This window comes from Melospiza georgiana, unplaced genomic scaffold, assembly GCF_028018845.1.
Source record: "Melospiza georgiana isolate bMelGeo1 unplaced genomic scaffold, bMelGeo1.pri scaffold_29, whole genome shotgun sequence".
Classification (NCBI taxonomy): domain Eukaryota; kingdom Metazoa; phylum Chordata; class Aves; order Passeriformes; family Passerellidae; genus Melospiza; species Melospiza georgiana.
In genome coordinates this window covers 9,753,920-9,771,331 of record NW_026652215.1, presented here as the reverse complement: position 1 = coordinate 9,771,331, position 17,412 = coordinate 9,753,920, and the positions used below count along the sequence as shown (strand labels likewise).

At 48.0% G+C, this 17,412-nt stretch overlaps 1 protein-coding gene across 1 annotated transcript in view; it reads right to left on the bottom strand.

Annotated features, from left to right (window-relative positions):
• Positions 1 to 17,412, bottom strand: part of LOC131096425 (uncharacterized) — a 1,435,131-nt gene that overhangs the window by 22,729 nt on the left and 1,394,990 nt on the right. The window contains 3 exon segments of the mRNA XM_058044763.1: positions 503 to 696; positions 779 to 962; positions 965 to 1,179. Coding sequence (XP_057900746.1) covers positions 503 to 696; positions 779 to 962; positions 965 to 1,179 — 593 coding nt within the window.

Below are 17,412 nucleotides of genomic sequence, written 5' to 3'. Positions count from 1 at the left end.
CCTCGCCGCCCTCCCGCCTCCCATGGAAAGCACAAAGGCAAAGATCCCGGGCTGGGATAAAAACCATTTATTGGGAACAGCAATGAGATAAGGAACAAACAGGAACAAAAACAATATTGATAACAGAAGGGATAAATAAAACTGTTTACAGGGAAAACTAAACACAACTCACTGGGTCTTCCTGGCCACAATTTCCCAAGCCTGGAAATTTCACCCTTCTCCTCAGAGAGAGAGAGAGTCCCTTTCCTGCCCCTGGCAATGACCTGAGGTGGGAGTAAATGTAATGACAGAGCCATGGCCAGACCCTCATGTTCTTCCATCCCACATCATATCATTGGCAGGGTCAAGAAAAGGTACAGGTGTCTTCCCAGCATGGATCACAGGGAACATGGATCACCAGGGCTCTTCCCAACGTGGGTTCTCCCATGGGGGATAAAGCTGGAGCTGGGCATGACAGTCTTCCTGCAGTTGGGGCATGTGCAGGGTTTCTTTTACTGGTGACTCCGTTCGTGTCTGGTCAAGTGAGAGCTGCTGGAGAAGCTCTTCCCACACTGGGGACACTCATAGGGCCTCTCCCCTGTATGGATGCGCCGGTGGATGATGAGGGTGGAGTTGTGCTTGAAGCCCTTCCCGCACTCAGGGCAGTGGAAGGGCCTCTCATCTGTGTGAATCCATTGGTGCTGGAGGAGATCAGAACTGGTGTGAAACTTCTTCTGACACTCAGGGCACTTGTAGGGCTCCTCCCCATGTGGTCATTTGGTGGATGATCAGTTGGGGCCTCCTACTAAAGGTTATCCCACATTCCCCACACTTGCATGGCCTTTCCCCAGTGTGGATCCTTTGGTGGCAGCTCAAGAGAGACTTGTGCCTGAAGCTCTTCCCACATTCCCCACATTCATAGGGCCGTTCCCTGGTGTGGATCTTCTGGTGGGAGATCAGGTTAGAGTTCTGGCTAAAGCTCACCCACATTCCTTACACTCGTTGGGCCTCTCCCCTGTGTGAATCTGCTGGTGCTGGAGGAGACTGGAGTTGCTCTGAAACCTCTTCTGACACTGGGGACACTTGTAGGGCCTCTCCCCAGTGTGGATGCGTTGGTGGGTGATGAGGGCGGAGCTGCAGCTGAAGCCCTTCCCACACTCCCCACACTTGTAGGGCCATTCCCCAGTGTGGATCATCTGGGTGATGGTGGCTGATCAGGGTGCTGCTGTGCCTGAAGCTCTTCTCACACTCTGAGCACTTGTGGGGATTCTCCCGATCATGAAGCTGCTCACTGACCACCAGCTCTGAGCTCTGGCTAAAGCTCTGCCCACCTTCCTGGCTCAGGGTGGGTCTTCTCTACTCAGAGCACCCTGGGCTGGGTTTGCAGCCCCTACTCCTGTGGGATCTTTGAGGCATTTCCTCCCAGTTGTAATTCTGCACCATGGCACTGCTCAAAACGGCCTCTTCCACAAGGTTCTGCTGGGGAGATTTGTCCTCCCTGGTCTCCATCCTCAGCTCCTTCTCTGGGGGAGGAAAGACAAGGAGAGGATGGGATTTGCCCCCATGCCAGAGGGAAGGGGAAGGAGATCCCCTCAGTGCATCCCCGGAAGGACGGCGTTGGCAGCAGAATTGTACTGCAGCCAGGGGCTGTGCTGGGCTGGGAGATGGAGCAGGAGAGAGGGGGAAAGGGGCACTGATTTCCTCCTCACCTGCCTGGGTGTCCCAGGGCATCTTCCTCTTCCTTGCAGTCTCTCCCTCCATCTGGCTAAGTTTTAGGAGTGGGAAATTCTGTTTTGGGAGGAAAACAAGAAATGAGCACACTAAATTTTGTACCGGATTGAAGGTACCCCAGGGGAGAGTCTAAGTCAGAATTCCAATTCAAAAACAAAATTAGGATCAAGGCAATGATACAGAAACACTGCCTTAAACTGACAGAGTCAGGATGTAACCTGATACCATGTTGGTCAGGGTGGTGGCTGCAGTCCCATTAAATGGTGGCTGCAGTCCTGTTGGAGTGATGAACGTGATTCTGTCCAAGAAGTGATGCTGTAGAAGGGTCTGGTCTTCCTCTGAAGGTCCAGTGCTGGTTATGGAGCTCTTGTCCTCTGGGAACCCAGTAGGCAAGCTGCTGCAAGCCTCAGCTTATATCCAGGTAGGAATTCTTGGATCCTCCCCCTGGGTGGAGCATCCCACAATGGGAGGATGGAATTTTATCAGTCCTGCAGTGACAGTCAATGGCCCATTCACAGAAGATATCTCCCCTGGAGGGCGTTATCAGGGGTGAGTCATGGAAGAGATAAAGAACACTGCCCCACCTGCTTATAGCAGTTGATGAAGATGGGGATTGAAAACATGCATTTGGTTACATCTTGCATTGCAACCTGAAACAGTGGGGTAATCCCTGCTCAGGGGGTGAACACCAAACCCCTTACCCAAACTGGCTCAGGTGTAAAACTCCCACCCCGGGAAGGCCACACACACATGGGACAATGTCACACTTGCCCTGCGCAGGTGAGATCTCGGTCCCTGTCGCTCTCTTTCAATGGCTGGAGGCTTTGCCAAATGTTAGAATAATTTTTCTCTTTGTCCCTGTCACCTTTGTGACAGCTACACAGAGCTTCCCCTTCCTTTTCATAATCCGTATTGGGCCTAATTTCGACTTTTCTTTCATCAGAATGTGCCAGCAGCTGAGCTGGAGCTGTGCAGGACCAATGGAATTTGGATTTGCCACAAAATAGCTTCTATTGTAAGTTTATAAAATTTTGGGATTTGTTTGCATTTCCATCACAAATGATTTGTGGGAAAAGCAAATTCAAGGCATTTTATCTAAGATTAATTTTGATTTCTGACATGAAAGAACATTACTTTTTCCGGTGCCCAGGGCTGATCGAGGAGCCTCTGTGCCTCTCACCCTGGGGTGTGCTTTGGGAGGTTTTACCCTGCCCCAGACCATTCCCTAGGGGGTTTGTCCCAGTCCCTGTCACCCCAGGCCATTTCCCAGGGGGTCTCCATCATTCTAACCCCAGGGAATACCTGGGGGTTCTCCCTCCCTCTCCCCTGTGCCAGGGGGTGCTCAGGACAGTCTCTATCGCTCTCAGCCCAGGGGATGCTCAGGGGTCTCTGTCCCCTCACCTGGGGGATGCTCGGGGGGTCTCCATCCCTCTGGCCTCAGGGACTGCCTGTACATGAGACCAGATTTAAGTGAGACAGAGCTATCTAGTGGGGGAAAATATTTTATCGCTGGTTCATCAAGGGTGATAGAAGGGAAAAGAAATTCAGGATACGCTATTGTAGAAGGAGAAAATATGTCTGCAATAGAAAGAGGAAAAATAAGTACAAGCTTGTGAATTATTTGCTTTATACTGAGCTTTAGAACTTTTAAAAGATAAGGTGGGGACTATTTACACAGACTCAAAATATGCCTTTGGAATTGTACACACATTTGGAAAAATCTGGATGGAAAGAGGTTTGATAAACACTCAAGGGAAGAAACCGATCCATCAGGAGTTAAAATTCAGAGTGCTTGAAGCCCTGAAAAGACCTAAGAGAATAGCTGTAGTACATGTAAGAGGTCATCAACATGGGTCAAGCTGCTTAGTGAGAGGAAGCAACACAGCTGACCAAGCTGCTAAGGAAGCAGCATGTAAATTAAAAGAAACTATCCAGCTGAACACCATAGCGGAAATTCAAGAGGAGCTGCCAAAAAGTTATAGCACTCAAGAGGAGGAAGCTATAAAAAGACTAGAAGCTAAGAAAGAGCTGTGAAAATGGGTACTGCCAGACGGGAGAGAGATTTTACCTAAGACTTACACTAGAAGGATTCTAAGCCAGTTACACCAACGTACTCATTGGGGAAAAAGACCCTTATGTGATCATTTTTTAAAATATTATAGATGTATTGGAAATTTTGAGCTAGCAAAACAAATAACACAGTGGTATTTGACTTGTCAAATAGTTAGCAGAAAGGTAATGAGACAAGCTTCAACCAGTGGTAGAAAAATAGCCTACCAACCATTTGAAAGGGTTCAGGTGGATTATACTGAATTACCAAGGGTGGGCAGACAGAAATACTTGCTAGTATTAGTAGATAAACTAACTCATTGGATGGAGGCCTACCCGGCTGCCTGAGCCACAGCGAAGTTTGTGGTTAAAATATTGTTGGAACAAATCTTTCCTCAATTTAAGGTTATCAGGGCCAATGATTCTGATCAGGGCTCCCGCTTTACTTCCAGCATCACAAAAGGAGTAACACAAGCTATGGGGATTTCTTGGGAATATCACACCCCTTGGCATCCCCAGAGCTCTGGGAGGGTGAAAAGAATGAACCAAACTATAAAACAGCAGTTAACAAAATTAATGATTGAGACCCAAATGCCATGGGCAAAATGTTTACCTTTAGCATTGCTTAAAATAAGGACACTTCCAAATGCAGATACGGGACTTTCTGCATGTGAGATGCTTTATGGAGTGCGTTATTCCCAGGAAGTACCCCAAACATCAGTAATCATAGCCGATATGACTATTCAAAAATACATCCAGAAGATGGGACAGCATGTCCTAAAACTAAGGGAAAAAGAGGTAATTGCTCAATCAGCCCCTCTCAGATTTAGCATACATCAAATAAAACCAGGTGACTGGGTGCTGATTAAAAGCTGGAAGGAAGAAGGTTTGTCTCCTAGGTAGGAAGGTCCATATTTAACTCTGCTGACCACCGATACAGCTGTCCGAACTGCGGAAAAAGGCTGGACCCACGTGTCGTGGGTCAAAGGACCAGCGGAACCACCGACAGAGATGGAACCACCGACAGAGACGCCTGCTGAATCCCAGTGGAGAATTGCATCTACCCCCAGAGAACTGAAAATCAAGTTAAAAAGAGACTGATGTATGTCACAAAAACACTCCTACCTTAAGCTGCAAAACCAATTGTACTCACCAGAGGTAGAATGTACTACTCCAAACTGTAAGTGTTATCCATGGCGTTGTTTTAAGTGTATAGAGTGTGAAGAATTTTGGTATACAAACCTATCAAGGGGACAGATCCCTAATGCTCTCTGCTGTAACTGTATGAAAGAAAAAGAGAAAGAAACTGACAAAACTTTGTGGGCGACAGTAAGGAAAGAATATATTAAAACAGGTGATAAAGATTGGTAGAGAATGTGGGTACACAGTACAAGAGCAGAAACTGATTTGCAAGAAGTACCAAAGGCCAAATTAGAAAAAGTAGAGCGTGACAAGAGCATTGGATACCGGATGAATATCAAATTAAAGCAGAAGAGTGGCAGGAAGCCAAGTATCGCTGGAAGAGGGGGAGGCACATACACCAACCCTATTGTAGTCGCACATCCCCTGAACTCAGGGGCAAACTGGCCTAAATTAAAAAGAATCGGACCACAACAACAATAAATAGAGATCTGAAGCCTCATGAGGCAAAAGACAAAAATGAAACGAAAGATATCAGTGACTAAATCCCAAGGTATAAACTCTGCTACTGAGAAGATCTACATCTTGGCCCTTGGATGCAACCCAAGGGGCCTTGAAGAAGTAGAGAGTTAAACCCTCTGAGGATTATTTTCACTGTATTGATCATTGCATCCCAGGCAATGGGCCTTAGTAGCCTCACTCCTGAACTCCACATAATCCACGAGCGAGCTGCAGGATCAGAGCCTATTGCTCCGGCTGTCTGTGACAAATGCAATCAATCATACTGTCTGGTTCAGGGGAAAAATGGAATCAATGTTCATGGCACATTCCCATGTTAGTGAAGTGTGCTATGACCATAACCAATTAAAGATGTGCACTCTGGGTGGCAAATTATACTGGGTTGGAGAAAATTGAAAATCTGAAGGTGTAAATGACCCATGGAAAGCCCCAAATGGTATATATTAGATTTGTGGACAAAAAGCTTACAGCAAACTGCCCTGTAGACGGAAAGGTTGAGATTGATGATTACGGAGAAACATCCAGGATTTGGCAGCAGAGATCAAAAGGGTGGCTCATGTCCCTGTCCAAAAATGGAATTCCATTTTTCAAGCCTCATGGTGGGACCAGATGCTTGGAGGAGGAACTTGGTGGAAGAAAATAGGGTTCCTGATATTGTGCTCATTAGCTGGGTTATTGTTTCTACCTTGCCTTACTCCATGTTTTATCTGACTAATCCACTCAGTTATTCAAAGCATGCAGATTGCAGTAACCGACTCGGAATTGGCCACCAGAGAAGTTGGTCAATTTGAGAAAACAGCTAAGATAAACAAAATAATGAAATTAAAGAAAAGAGATCAAAAAGAGAAACATTCCAAAGTTTTGGCCAGATTTGAAGCACAGACACGAATGAGTAAGATAAATGATAATTTATACAAGCAGAGGGGGACTGTGAGATGCAAAGCTGTGTTTTGTGTCAGGTACAAACAAGCGACATGTGTATTTGTGAATGCAAAATGTGTGGACCCCGACAATGGGAGAGCTGTGAATTCTAATAATAACTGAGGAAAATAAAGCATGAAAAAAGGCCTTTGAACCTATCTTTCGTTTGCAATTAACCCTAGTTGATTTAGGAGCATTGGAATTAAGGTGTTAAAGATGTTGCTTTTTGCTGACATTTAATCCATAAAAAGCTCTGCAATAATAACCTTTTGAAGTATAATTTTAGAATATTACTTGTATCCTTGAAACTATAGCTTTGGAATATATATAAAGGAAATATGCTTATCTCACGCCTCATTGAAGCAGAGAAAAACAGCTTGAGAAAGGAAGATGAACATCACCTCAAGGGTTTATGGTTTCGACCAAAGGGAAGCTGGACATCACTGTTATGAGATCCATAGTCTCTGCAATTAAAAGGTGGACACATTTGGGGATCTGGACCCCACCAGATGGGATTCGTCTTTCCTCTTTCGGAAACTGGACTGTCACCATCTGGGGATACTCCTTTGAGATACATCCTGAGAAATTAAAATCACAATAGTGTATAGAATTGTGATGTAATAATTTGGAATAAAAATTGCTGATGAGTAAAAAATTGGAAATAGAAACTGCTGAAAAAAGCTGATGAGTACCTCTATAAATACCTGTAGTCCTCAATTATCGGTGTGCAGTTGGAGGGAAAACTTCCCCCACTGTACCCAGCGCTGTATTGCTCATACTTGACCATATTAATAAATAAATTGTGTGCTGCTTGAATATTGGCCTTGTCAAGCTTCTTATTCATAACAAGAGCTGGGGGTTCCTTCCTCAGAAGAGCACCAGGGGATTCCCAATATTTTGGTTTGACATTTGAGGTCCTCTTTCCAGCCACCATGTTTTTAGGTTAGGGTGAGGGGTAAAAAGGGTCTTAGCGAACACTGGATTCTGTTCTTCATGTCTAGACATCACTTTGATCCCTCAATTCCATGTTGGTTTGATGTTTTTAGGGGTTTTTGGCTAAGTTTGGTGAGGGGCTTCCTCATTTGCATGCCAACCCTGATGCCATTTGCATGCCAACTTGGTTGTCCCATCCTCTTCACTGTCCCAGGTGCCATCCTCCAGGAAGCAGCAGGGTGCCTCTCCACAAAAAGGGGAATTCCCAACAATCAACAACAGGTAGTTAAAAAAACCTATTAACAACAGGTGATTACACCAACAAACAGTTAGAACTCCACCCTGGCAGCAACTAGCCCAACCTGGGAACTCTGCAACCTTTTAATAAAATGGGCAACTTTTCTACTCATAACAGTATAACATCATAGAGAGGGGTTTGTGATATCACTTAGGGAGTTGTGACATCATATAGCTTCTGTGACATCATAGAGTAGGGTTTGTGGCCATAGAGGAGATCCTGCCATAATAGAGTGTGGGTCTGTGACATGAGAGAATGGGTTGTGACATCACTGGCTGGCTGTGTAACATCATAGAGCAGGTTGTGACATCACAGAACAGATTCTGACATCACATTGTGGCTTTCTGACATCACAGAGTCTTTTGTGACATCACAGCGCAACTGCCTGACATTCCAGGCTGACATCCCAGAGCTGGCTCTATGACATCACAGGAGCCGTGTGACATCACAGGTGGCAGTGTGACATCACAGGGGCTGTGTGAGGTCACTGGGGAGGTCACTCTGCCCCAGCTCCCCTCACAGCTCCCCCCAGAGCAGTCCAACCCTACTTGTGCACAGCGGGGTCCCCTCTCCCCCCGGGTCCCCCCCGCCCCCAGCCCCGCAGCCTCCCCCAGAGGATGTTCCACGAGATCGACCCCAGAGCCTGACACAGGGATGGGGGGCCGGGGCCCTGGGGGTGGCAGAGGGGGACAGGGACCCCCCGGCAGCGTCCCCGTGTTCCCCAGGGCCAGAGCCTGGGCCAGGGCTCCTTCACCCTGGTGTCAACGAGGCCTTGAGAGCCCTGAAAAAATCCCTGGCCAGGGATCATCAAAAAACCAGATTTATTATTAAAGGACAGTAGCACAAAGTTCCTTGGCAAGAGTCACTCTGTTCTTGACTGGAAACTTCAGGCACACCAAGGAAACAAAGCAACAACAAAACCAAATCAAATCCAGGCAATCAAACCAGAAATGAACTGAGAATTGTCCCTGTGTGTGTGTATGACATAAGCCCAGTGAGGGCAAGGATAAAAGGAATATGGCCTAAAGCTTAACAGGCCTCACACTTAACAGGACTTAACTTACACCTTAAATGTAACTGATACCTTAAATATCAAAGTTTAGCAAAACAACAGCACTTAACAGTATTTAACTTTACTTAGAACCTATGACTTAGCAATTTAACAGAAGAATAACACTTAACAATATTAAACTTATCTAATAACTTAAATTAAACGTAACAATTTTGCAAAAGAACAACTCTTAGGAGAATTGAACTTAGCTTAGACCTCATGACTTAAACCTTACTTTCAGCTATCTGGATATCTGACTGACTCAGCTATCCAAGGCACTCAAGCCCCTCAGAGAGCAGCATTTCTGCCACATTTCCCCAGCACAGGCACTCCTGTGTGCACACAGACACAAAGAGTCAGTGCAAGGTACCTGTGAGCAATTCCCCTGAGGACAGGGAATGCTCACTGTGGATCCTTTGGCAACTCCCCAGTGGGTGAAGGGTTGAGCCTGGAGGAATGGAGGGATCAGCACAGGCTTTGTCGTTGTTCAGGATCCCCGAGTGCAGCAAACGGGAGAGTTCCTGGCTGGGAGAGGCCCCACTCAGAGGGAGTCACTGGCCCAGGAGAGCTCCAAGGGCTCTTTTGGAGCACTGTTTTTAGGGCCCCAAGAGAGGAGCTTCAGTTCCAGCAATGCTTCATCCTGGCCCAACTTGGCACCAACAGGTTTCTTCGGCAGTGTGAGAACAGGGATGTTGTGCCACTGAGGGAACAAAAACAGTTCCCAGGGCTGCTTCTAGAGAAACCAGGAGCTGGTTGGGCAGCAGTTTTTGTGATGAGCTGCAGAGGAGCTGAGCCCAGGGGCTGTTGGCCAAGGCCGAGGCCCAAGGAGCATTTCTCAGCCGCCAGGGCGGGCTGAGAAGGGGAGGGGGGAATGCAGCAGCACAGGGCCCATGGAAACAAGGGACCATTGTGACACTGTGGGGCCTTGTGAGACCAAGGGTCCATTGTGACACTGTGGGGCCCTGTGAGACCAAGGCACCATTATGACACTGTGGGGTCCTGTGAGACCAAGGGACCATTGTGACACTGTGAGGCCTTATGGAACCAGAGACACCATTGTGACAATGGAGATACCTACAGAACCAAGAGGACCATTGTGATACTGTGGGGCCTCATGAAACTAAGAGGCCTTTGTGACATTGCAAGGCCTCATGGAACAGAGAAGTCACATGACATTGTGGGGCCTGGGGAGCCACGGAGACCATTGTGACACTTCAGGGTCTTATGAAATGAAAGCGCCACTGTGACACTGCTGGACCCCATACAACCAAGGGTCCCTTATGACACTGCAGGTCTTCTTGTAATCAAGAGGCCATTGTGACACTGCTGGACCCCATGGAATCAAGGCACTGTTGTGACACTGTTTGGCCTCATAAAAGCAAGGGAACATGGAACAGCACTGGCTGGTTTGGCCTCCTGTTGACTGCCTGACTAATCAAACTCATATTGGCATGTTGGGGGTCTCTTCTTATCAACTGCTGAAACATTGGCGCTCCGTGCTTGCCTTCCTATGGGAAAGAACTGTCCTTCTTAGTCAGGTGCCCATGGCCAGAATTGGGATTTCCACCTCCAATATTGCCTGTTGTGAAAGACTGCAGGAGATTCTTGGCTGGAAACATTTTGTGAGCCGGGGAGGAAGGGACAGGTCCAGCCCTGCCATGCCCTGCCCTGGAACCCCAATCCCCCCAGAGCCTCTATCCCAGCCCAGCAGTGTCTTCCAGTCCCTGGCACAGCACAGGCAACGCTCCACAGCCACCTCTGGAGCCCCAACCCCAAGTCCTGAGGGACCAAATGACCCCAAGCCCCACCTGTGGGAAGGGCCCAGGAAGACCAAGGGGTATTGAAGGCTGACCACAAGGCAAGCACATATCTTGACCCTACATCCCCTTGGAATTTCCATCTGAGCACTGCTGGAATCCAGGAGTGGATAAGTTCTTTGTGTTTGTTTGTGTGTGTGCTTCTCTGTATTTTTTTTTGTCCATCTCTCTTTTTGTGTCTACTTCTTCTATATATGTCCTCTTGCAAATTTTGAGTAACTTAAAATTGAACAGGCTAGAAGCTTGTGAAGTTGAATGGCGTATGGTAATGCTTTGAGCTGTGTTTTTTGTTGATTGAATGTCATATTAAACCTTTTGCAAAAGTTTCTCTGATTTTCTAAAGTTGACAGTAGAGGTTGTTTTGCTCTTTTGAACTTTTTAGAGTCTCTTGTTGCTATTTCTCCAGCACATACAACTCAGAGGACACAAACAATTGAGTTTCCATTTAAATGACTCCTTGAGAGAGTTTTTTGGGGGATGGGAGTCAGGGCTTGTCTGTCCTGCTTGGCACAGCCCAGGCAGGGCTTTCCCAGCCCCATTCCACACTCCATTTCCCAGCTGGAGCCACTGCTGCCTCTGAGTTGTGCTGCCCCAGCCCCAGGGACGCTCTCCTTGTCTGCCCATTCCCCCATGGTCTCTGGGCAGGGATGGCCCCACTGGGGGCTGCTGACATCCTCAGCAACTTGGAGGCTGCTGCTGAATTTTCCTGCTCCAGAGGCTTGTTCAGCCTTCAGCTCTTCACTGCAGGAATTCAGTGTCCCAGGGCTCATTAACATTCTGAACACCTTAACAAGCCAAGCCTCTGGGAATAATTGTATTTCAGTTTCCAAGTAATTTGTAGTTAAGTAGATCTCAGTAGTGTATTCAGTGTGAATACAGGATATTTAAGAAGACAGTGAGAAAATATTTTTAAGGTCCTGATAGTTTTATTTTCCTGGTAATTTCATGATATGTGCAATCTCCAATTGACACTGAATCCAAGTACCTCCTCATGCAGTTTGAATAGATATGAAAATCAAGACCCTTCATGGCTGACAATCAATCACACTCTGTCCCTACCGCCACCCCACCATTTTCCCCACCCAAGCCCTGGCACTCAGAGCAGCCTTGTGCAAATCTGAGCTCCCTCCAGCTCAGGCTGCACCTGCAGCTTTCAGCTCCCTGGCTCCAACTCCCACCTGCTTTCCTTGGGGAAGGAGCTGCCTGAGACACAGAGGGATGTTCATTTATTGTCAGCCAAGAAAGCCAAGGGAAGGCACAGCTCCATCAAATGCAAAAGTCATTCTTCTCCCTGGCTCTATCCTGCCCCTGATCCCCACAGCCTGTCCTGTACCCTTCATCCCTGCATTGCCAGGGACTTTGTGGGTTTAAGGGAGCTCTGCTCTGGGTATGGGGGGAATGTCCAAGTGCAGCCACTGGAGAGGGAGCCACAACTCATCAGGTTTGTGTCCTTTGAGGGACAAGGAACTGGTGAGACTCGGAGGCACAGAAAGTTTCTCTTCATGGCCAACGGACCACAGTTGAACAGGATACAATTTAATAACAATCATGCTCTTCCCTGAGCCATGTGCAAAGTCCCAGCAGTGTCTGATGAGTCCTCCATCCACAAGTGATTTCCATACTAAAATTACTTTCAGACAAATGCAGCTCTGTGATAGATACAAACACAATTAAGTTCTTGTATCAGGATGCTTGTCCTGGCATGGGGGCAAAACAGCTCCAACAATTCCTGATTTGCAAAGCTGTCAGTGGTGGATGGAGAAGGGAGGTCAGGCTGCTCTTGGTGTTGACGAAATGCTGAAACCAGCCTGACTCATTTCATCTCCTTCTGTCCTGGCTGATCTCCCCTCTTTCCCCTTTCACTCACTGGCTCATGTCTCCCACCAGCCCCCTGTGAAGAGCCTGGCTCTGTGCTCTCCATCCCCTCCTCACTGGCACTGCCAGGCTGGGATGAGGAGCCCCTCAGCCTTCCCTGCTCTGGGCTGGACAAGCCCAGCTCCCTCAGCCTCTGCTCACAGCCCAAGGGCTCCAGCCCCACCTTGGAGGCCCTTCCCAGACCCTGCTCCAGCTGCCAGACATCTTTCCTGCCCTGGGGAAACCAAACCAGGCCACAGTGACCTGGTGTCATGATCCATCCTTACGAACGGGTTTCATGATGGTTCGCGATCTCAGAGTGCAAAAGAAGCAACATGGTACAAGGGGGTTTGCAGTGATAATTAAAACAAATGCACCTCTATGGAAATAATCCTAGCAAAATTGCGTTGGGGAGGAATCGGGGAAAAGAAGAAAAAATAAGGGAAAAGAGGGAGGAAAAAGAATGGGTATATAGCTACCAAACCTACAATGGTGAAGTCCCTCGATGTCCAGCTGATGGAGTTCACCAGGACACATCCAGGGAGATCTCAGAGGTGCAGTCCATTTGTACTCTAGTTACACTCTTTTTTGATAGGGGAAGGGGAATAGATCATTAAACCAAATCAAGGGTAGTCTATTGTATCTTTGGGGAAAGAATGGTATTTAGAGAAGGGTACACACAATCCATGTTCTCAGCAGTGGGCAAGAGGCATTGTCTTTGTGGTCCAATGCTCACACCTGCAATATCCATCCTGCTTTGGTTAGCTTGCCTCCCCCACACACCTCCCCCGGGTTGAGGGTTTCAGTCCCAGTGCTTGGAAAGTGTGAGAGGGGGCCTTCTCACATAGGGATTTCATGTCTCACTTTTTCTCTGGTGAAGAGGCTTCTTACATCTGTTTGTCTGGTGATTGCAAATGAGCAGAGGGGTGTCCTGGTTTAGGGCAAATTTGGTAGAGAACCTCCAAAGGAGGGCCTCTCCAGAAAGCAAATCCACACGGCCCCTCTCCCCAACCGGTTCGGGAAACAATTCCTCAGAGAGAAGTAGAAAGAACCTGTTTATTTGACAGGTACAGCACCCCCAGCACACAAAATGAATACCAGATGACACCGCTCTGAGAAAGATGGCAAAATCAGAAAGTCTCTTTTGGGGGTGGTTGCTTTGTTCTCAGTCCCTCCGGTGCTGGGCAGCTGCTGCAGCCAAATGGTGCTAACCCTCGGTGTTCCCAGGTCCCAGTCCAGAACAGGTTCAAGATGGTCGAAGAAAAGGAGAGGAGAAACAGTCCAGGAAGGAATTGGACTGTTTAGCTAAACTAGCTAATAAGCAGAGGCCAAAGCAGAGCAGAAGTGAGAGCAGAAAAGAGAGCAAGCAAAGCAGCAAGCCGAAAGCAAGAAATGAAAACAGCCCTATGTACTGCCTATCTCTGTGTCCCTGATAAGAGAAACCCAAACAAAACTTTCACTCTTCAGAGCCGGTCTTAAAGGCACAGAACAGATGAATGGGGAAAAACGCATCATAATGTCACCCCAGGACATTCCACCCCTTATCCCCATATCATCAACATACTACAACACATCATGCATTATTCATACAAAATTTCCCTCTGTTCCCCCAAAATTTACAAGCAATACCCATCATGCCTTCATCACATCCCCACTCTGGACCACTGAATCCAGGCCCTATATTACAGAGGTACAGGATTCCCCCTTTTCACTTTAGTCGCTTAAAGCTCCATCTATCACTTGCTGAGACCTTTGACACTTACACATTTCCTTCTCCATCTTCCACTTGCCCAGACCTTCAACACTTACGCATTTCCTTCTATCTCATGTCTGTATGGTTTAATGTACAGACAATGGCAGTAGCATCCAATGAACAGTGATATTGCACATCATTCTTACCCCACAATCAGATCTCCCTGAGGTACACATCGTGTTGTTCCATCTCTTTGCATTATCCACCACGTGCAACCTGGTCCCTGAGCAAAGACAACCCCACAAATGGGTTTGTCTGAACTCGAGGCAGAATTGATCCACACAGTCTTCCCTAACAAACCTCTGATACGTACCACTGGGACTTTATCTCCTTCTATTACATTCAGGGACTCAGACCAGGCAGGACCTGCTCGATTGGTGGAACCTCAGGTGTTAACTAACGAGGTGGCCTTTGCTAAATGCTGCTCCCAATTTTTGAAAGATCCCCCACCCAAAGCTTTCAACTGGGTTTTTAGTAGTCCATTGTACCTCTCCACTTTGCCTGCAGCTGGTGCATGGTAGGGGATATGGTACACCCCCTCAATGCCATGTTCCCTAGCCCAGGTGTTGATAAGGCTGTTCTTGAAATTAGTTCCGTTGTCTGACTTGATCCTCTCAGGGTTGCCATGTCTCTACAGAACTTGCTTTTCAAGGCCCAGGATGGTGTTCTGGGCTGTAGCATGAGACACAGGGTAGGTTTCCAACCATCCAGTGGTGGCTTCCACCATGGTCAGCACGTAGCGCTTGCCCTGGTGTGTCTGGGGCAGTGTGATGCAGTCAGTCTGCCAGGCCTCCCCATACTTGTACTTGGACCACCGCCCACCGTATCAGAGGGGCTTCACTTGCTTGGCCTGCTTGATGGCAGCACATGTCTCACAGTCATGGATAACCTGAGAAATACTGTCCATGGTTAGATCCACCCCTCGATCTCATGCTCACTTATAGGTGGCATCTCTGCCCTGGTGGCCTGAGGCATCATGGGCCCATCGAACTAGGAATAACTCTCTCTTATGTTCTCAAACTAGGTCTATTTTGGACACCCCTATCTTTGCAGCTTGGTTACCTGCTCATTGTTTTGGTGCTCCTCATTGGCCCTACTCTTGGGTACATGGGCATCTACATGGCGGACTTTCACAGGTAGCCTCCCTACCCTGGTAGCAATGTCTTTCCACTCATCAGCAGCCCAAATTGGTTTCCCTCTACGTTGCCAGTTAGCCTTTTTCCACCTCTCCAGCCATCCCCACAGAGCACTGGCTATCATCCATGAATCAGTATAAAGGTAGTGGCTTTGGCCACTTCTCTCAGCAATGTCCAGAGCCAGCTGAACAGCTTTGAGTTCAGCAAGTTGGCTTGATCCACCTTCTCCTTCAGTAGCTTGTGCAACCTGTCGTGTGGGGCTCCATACGGCTGCTTTCCACTTCTGGTTCATCCCTATGATGCGACAGGAACTGTCAGTGAAAAGAGCGTAGCGTGTTTCCTCTGGGGGCAGTTGGTTATAGGGAGGAGCCTCTTCAGCACGTGTCACTGGTTCTTGTTCTTCATCTGTGACACCAAAATTCTCACCTTCTTTCCAATTTGTAATTATCTCCAAAATCCCAGGGTGATTCTGTTTACCTATACGGGCGTGCTGAGTGATAAGAGCAATCCCCTTGCTCCATGTAGCACTGGTGGCATGATGAGTGGAAGGAACCTTTGCTTTGAACATCCACCCCAGTACTGGTAGTTGGAGTGCCAGGAGGAGTTGTACTTCAGTGCCTATTACCTCCAAGGCAGCCTGGACTCCTTCATAGGCAGCCAAGATTTCCTTCTCTATGGGAGTGTAGTTGGCTTCAGACCCTCTGTAGCTTCGACTCCAAAATCCCAGTGGTCGACCCCGAGTCTCCCCAGGCACCTTCTGCCAAAGGTTCCAGGACAAGCCATGGTTCCCGGCTGCAGAGTAGAGCATGTTCTTTACCTCTGGTCCTGTCCTGACTGGGCCAAGGGCTACTGCATGAGCAATCTCCTGCTTGATCTGGACAAAGGCTTGTTGCTGCTCAGGGCCCCGTAGGAAATTGTTCCTCTTGCAGGTGACCAGGTAAAGAGGGCTCACGATCTGACTGTACTCGGGAATATTCATCCTCCAAAAACCTATGGCACCCAAGAAAGCTTGTGTCTCTTTCTTACTGGTGGGTGGAGACATTGCTGTGATCTTGTTGATGATATCTGTAGGAATGTGACACCGTCCATCTTGCCACTTCACTCCCAGGAATTGAATCTCACGAGCTGGTCCCTTGACTTTGCTCTTTTTAATGGCGAAACCAGCTCCCAGGAGGATCTGGATGATTTCCTTCCCTTTCTCAAACACTTCCGCAGCTGTGTTCCCCTACACAATGATGTCATCAATATGCTGCAGATGTTCTGGAGCCTCACCCCTTTCTAATGCAGCCTGGATCAGTCCATGGCAGATGGTGGGGCTGTGCTTCCACCCCTGGGGCAGTCGGTTCCAGGTGTATGCACACTCCTCCATGTGATGGCAAACTGAGGCCTGCATTCTGCTGCCAGAAGAATGGAGAAAAATGCATTGGCAATGTCTATAGTGGCGTACCACTTTGCTGCCTTGGACTCAAGCTCATAGTGGAGCTCTAATATGTCTGGCATGGCAGCACTCAGTGGTGGAGTCACATCATTCAAGGCACGGTAGTCCACAGTCAATCTCCATTCTCCTTCAGATTTTCACACAGGCCAAATGGGGCTGTTGAAGGGTGAGTAGGTCTTGCTGAGCACCCCTTGGCTCTCCAGCTCTCAGATCATCTTATGGATGAGGATCACAGCATCTCGAGTGGTTCTATACTGTCATCGATGCACTATGGAAGTGGCAATTGGCACTTGTTGCTCTTCTGCCATCAGGCATCCTACTGCAGATGGATTCTCAGACAACCCAGGCAAGGTGTTCAATTGCTGGATGCCCTCTGTCTCTACAGCAGCTATTCCAAATGCCCATCTGAGTCCTTTTGGGTCTTTGAAATACCCACTTCGAAGGTAGTCTATGCCCAAAATACATGGGCCTCTGGGCCAGTCAAAATAGGATGCTTCTTCCACTCATTTCCCGTTAGGCTCACATCAGCTTCCACCAAAGTGAAATCCTGGGATCCCCCTGTCACACCAGCAATAGAAAGGGACTCTGTCCCCACATGTCTTGATGGGATCAATGTACATTGTGCACCAGTATCGACCAAAGCTTTGTACTCTTGTGGTTCCGATGTGCCAGGCCAACGAATCCACACAGACCAGAAAACACGATTTTCCCTGGCCTCTACCTGGCTAGAGGCAGGGCCCCTCTAAGCCTGGTTATCCTTCTTTCCCTGGGATATGTTTTGGATGTTTCTTCG